The 3,388-nt window shown below is 58.3% G+C and overlaps 1 protein-coding gene across 1 annotated transcript; it reads left to right on the top strand.

Annotated features, from left to right (window-relative positions):
- The first annotated feature begins 1,288 nt into the window (after positions 1 to 1,288).
- LOC123440418 (zealexin A1 synthase-like) lies at positions 1,289 to 3,140 on the top strand. Its single transcript, XM_045116985.1, has 2 exons — positions 1,289 to 2,230; positions 2,324 to 3,140. The coding sequence occupies exons 1-2, from the start codon at positions 1,334 to 1,336 to the stop codon at positions 2,966 to 2,968; spliced, it is 1,542 nt and encodes a 513-aa protein (XP_044972920.1). The 5' UTR covers positions 1,289 to 1,333; the 3' UTR covers positions 2,969 to 3,140.
- Positions 3,141 to 3,388: the final 248 nt, after the last annotated feature.

The raw sequence follows: 3,388 nt of genomic DNA, 5'->3' as shown, positions 1-3,388 counted from the left end.
AGCGCTCGGCCGCTCCCTCGCGCGCCGCCACCGCTCCGCTCTCTCTCTCTCCCTCTACCTGTCGCGCCGCCGCCGCCCCAGCGCGCCACCACAGCTCCAGCGCCCCGCCCCCGACGCGCCACCATGCCGCCGCGCAGCCGTTCTGCGTCGGGCTACCGCGGCGTCCGCGAGCGCCCCAACGGCGGGTTCTACGCCAAGATACGCTCCGGCGATCTCCGGCTTAGCCTCGGCACATACGACACGGCGCACGAGGCCGCCCGCGCGTTCGACGCGGCGGCGTGGCGCCTAGGCAGGCCGCGCCGCCAAATGAACTTCCAGGACGTCCACACGCTCTAGCAGGCGTTAGACGCCGCCCCGCCGCCTCGTGTAAACTCGGCACAAGACCGTGCGGAGCGCACTGCGCGGCAGCGCCGCCTCCTCGTCGCCCAGGAGGACGAGCGGGTCATGGCGGAGTGGCGTCGGCGCCACCCGGAGGACGTCGCCTACGAGCAGGATTATTTGGCAAGGCGCCGCGAGGAGTACACGCGCCGGCGCCGTGAGGAGCGGTTGGACATGCGTCGGCAGAAGGCATTGGCGAGTGCGCAGGCCGACATCGTCAATGCAGGCGGGAGGTCCTTCTTCACTGAAGAAGATGAGCGTTGGTTCGACATCTGGCTGTCAACCTCTGACGACACCAACGACGATGATGATGGTGCAGATGATTGGAGCGATTGGGATTAGTTTTATGTTTTCGAACTACCTATCTATGTTTTCGAACTACCTATCTAGTTGCAATCTATGTAAAATAACTTTGTATCCTTTTTATTTTAATGCAATCTATTTATTAAAACGTTATGCGCGCGTTGCATTTTTGCACGCCGCTGGAGCGGCACGCGCGCTGCATTATAATGCGCCACGCTAAATCAGCCGAAGCGCGCGCGGCAAACACATTTTTTAGACGCGGCGCGAAGCGCGGCTGTTGTTGATGCTCCAAGTATATATTTTTCTAGGCCAACCACAGCCAGCTCAATCCACATCATGCATTCGATGATGCATGCATGCATGCATGCAAGGCTGTGTTGTGTTCTATCCACATCACAATCTTTGGAAATCTTCTTTGGACGGTGTGGAAATTTAGGGCTCAGATCAGGAATAAGTGGCGCGGCACGCGCGGGGACTATTCCTTAGCCGGCGGAGCGCCGGTGGTCTGTAATATGAGGTAAACTTTATTTTGGCAAAACAGAATTGAGATATTTTTTACAGTGCATACATGTCGACAGTCTCGGTCTATATATGTGGTCGAAAAAGTTTGGAATCTCAGGCATTCGATCGACGTCCTTCACAGAGCATAGAAATGGAGGACACCACCTCCCAGTACTGCTACTCCGTCTACCTCGGCTGGGCTCTCGTCGTCGGGTCCCTGGCGCTTGCAGTTACATGGAGAAAGAAAGCAAACAACGGTCTGCGGCTCCCGCCGGGGCCGTGGCAGCTGCCGGTCATTGGAAGCCTGCACCTCCTCGTCAGGCAGCTCCCGCACCGCGCCATGCGCGACTTGGCGCGGCGCCACGGGCCGGTCATGCTGCTCCGGCTAGGCTCAGTGCCCACACTGGTGCTGTCGTCGCCAGACGCGGCCCGCGAGGTACTCAAGACCCAGGACCTGGCGTTCGCGACGCGGCGGCTCACGGCTACCATGAGCGCCCTGACCTGCGGCGGCCGCGACATGATCTTCGCGCCCTACGGTGACTACTGGCGCCAGCTCCGCAAGATCGCCGTCACGGAGGTCCTTACGGCCGGACGGGTACGCTCCTTCCGGGCCATCCGCGAGGAGGAGGTCGCCACCATGCTGCGCGCCATCCAGTCCGCCGGTCCCGTGGTGGACTTGCGCGCCATGCTGTCCGCGCTCGTCGCCGACGGCACGTTCCGCGCCGTCATGGGCAACCGGTGCGGCTCCAAGCAGCGGGACCTGTTCCTGCATGAGCTTGACAGAATAGTCCGCCTTGCCACCGGCCTTAACACTGCCGACCTGTGGCCGTCATCGTGGCTCGCCGGCCGGCTAAGCAACGCCCTCCGCCGTGCCGAGGAGATCCATGCCAGCGTGTTCGGGATCATCAAGGACATCATCCACGAGCATCTAGAGAGGAGGGAGGAGGGCCAGGGCGGCGAGGACGCGCAGGAGGACGTGCTGGACGTGCTCCTCAAAATACACAAGGATGGTGTCATCGACATGGCTGCCGTCGAAGGCGTCGTCTTTGTGAGCATCCATATTGTATATATCGCACGGATCTCTTCCGTGTGTCTTCTAACCTCTCCCCTTCTCATTAATAGTGGTTTGACCTGCGCGCAGGACATCTTTTGCGCCGGGAGCGAGACGTCGGCGACGACATTAGAGTGGTTGATGGCGGAGCTGGTGAAGAACCCGGCAGCAATGGTGAAGGCGACGGCGGAGGTACGGCGAGCCTTCGAGGGTGATGGCACGGTCGATGAGGGCAGGCTCGGTGAGCTCCCATACATGCGCCTCGTCATCCGGGAGACGTTCCGCCTGCACCCACCGCTGCCGCTGATGCTCCCGCGCGAGTGTCGGGAGCCATGCAAAGTTCTCGGGTTCGACGTGCTGAGGGGTACGCAGGTGATCGTCAACACCTGGGCACTAGGCCGTGACGAGCGATGCTGGGGGGAGGACGCGGCCGAGTTCCGGCCGGAGCGCTTCGAGGCTGGCGCTCGGGTTGACGTGGACTTTAGGGGGACAGATTTCGAGCTGCTGCCGTTCGGCGCTGGGCGCAGAATGTGCCCCGGGATGGCGTTTGGCCTGGCCGGCGTGGAGCTCCCGCTCGCTAGCATGCTGCTTCACTTTGACTGGGAGGCGCCGGACATCCCAAAACCGGCTGAGTTCGACATGACAGAGGAATTAGGGGTCACCGCGCGGCGGAAGGCCAACCTCCACCTGCGACCTTCCCTCCGCGTGCCACTGCCACCCTCTCCACTACTCTAAGAACAATAGTAGACTATAATCCGCTTACATGACAAGTTTGATTATGTGTAACAGAAAGACATAACAGAGTAAGAGGAACGAGCTCTTATGCAAAAAATCTAGCTATATGCATGTTTCTAACCAGATACAATAAACGATAAAAAAAATGAAAAAATACTAATCTTGTAGCGAACCTTATATCTAACCTTATTATATGAGTGAAGATATATATTGGCTATAGATGATATGACAACATCTCATAAACAACAATTGGTTATATTATTAACCATGTTCTAAGGCTCTTCACGGCGCTCTATGGTATAAAGCCACTATCTTGACAACACATGTGGCTATTCCTATTCATCGATGAAGGGGCGCCGAATGTCCAAATCGAATACCAAACAAACATCGCACCAAAGTATAACATCTAAAGCCAGATGC

This window comes from Hordeum vulgare, chromosome 3H, assembly GCF_904849725.1.
Source record: "Hordeum vulgare subsp. vulgare chromosome 3H, MorexV3_pseudomolecules_assembly, whole genome shotgun sequence".
Classification (NCBI taxonomy): domain Eukaryota; kingdom Viridiplantae; phylum Streptophyta; class Magnoliopsida; order Poales; family Poaceae; genus Hordeum; species Hordeum vulgare.
This window is presented reverse-complemented; position numbering and strand designations above follow the sequence as displayed.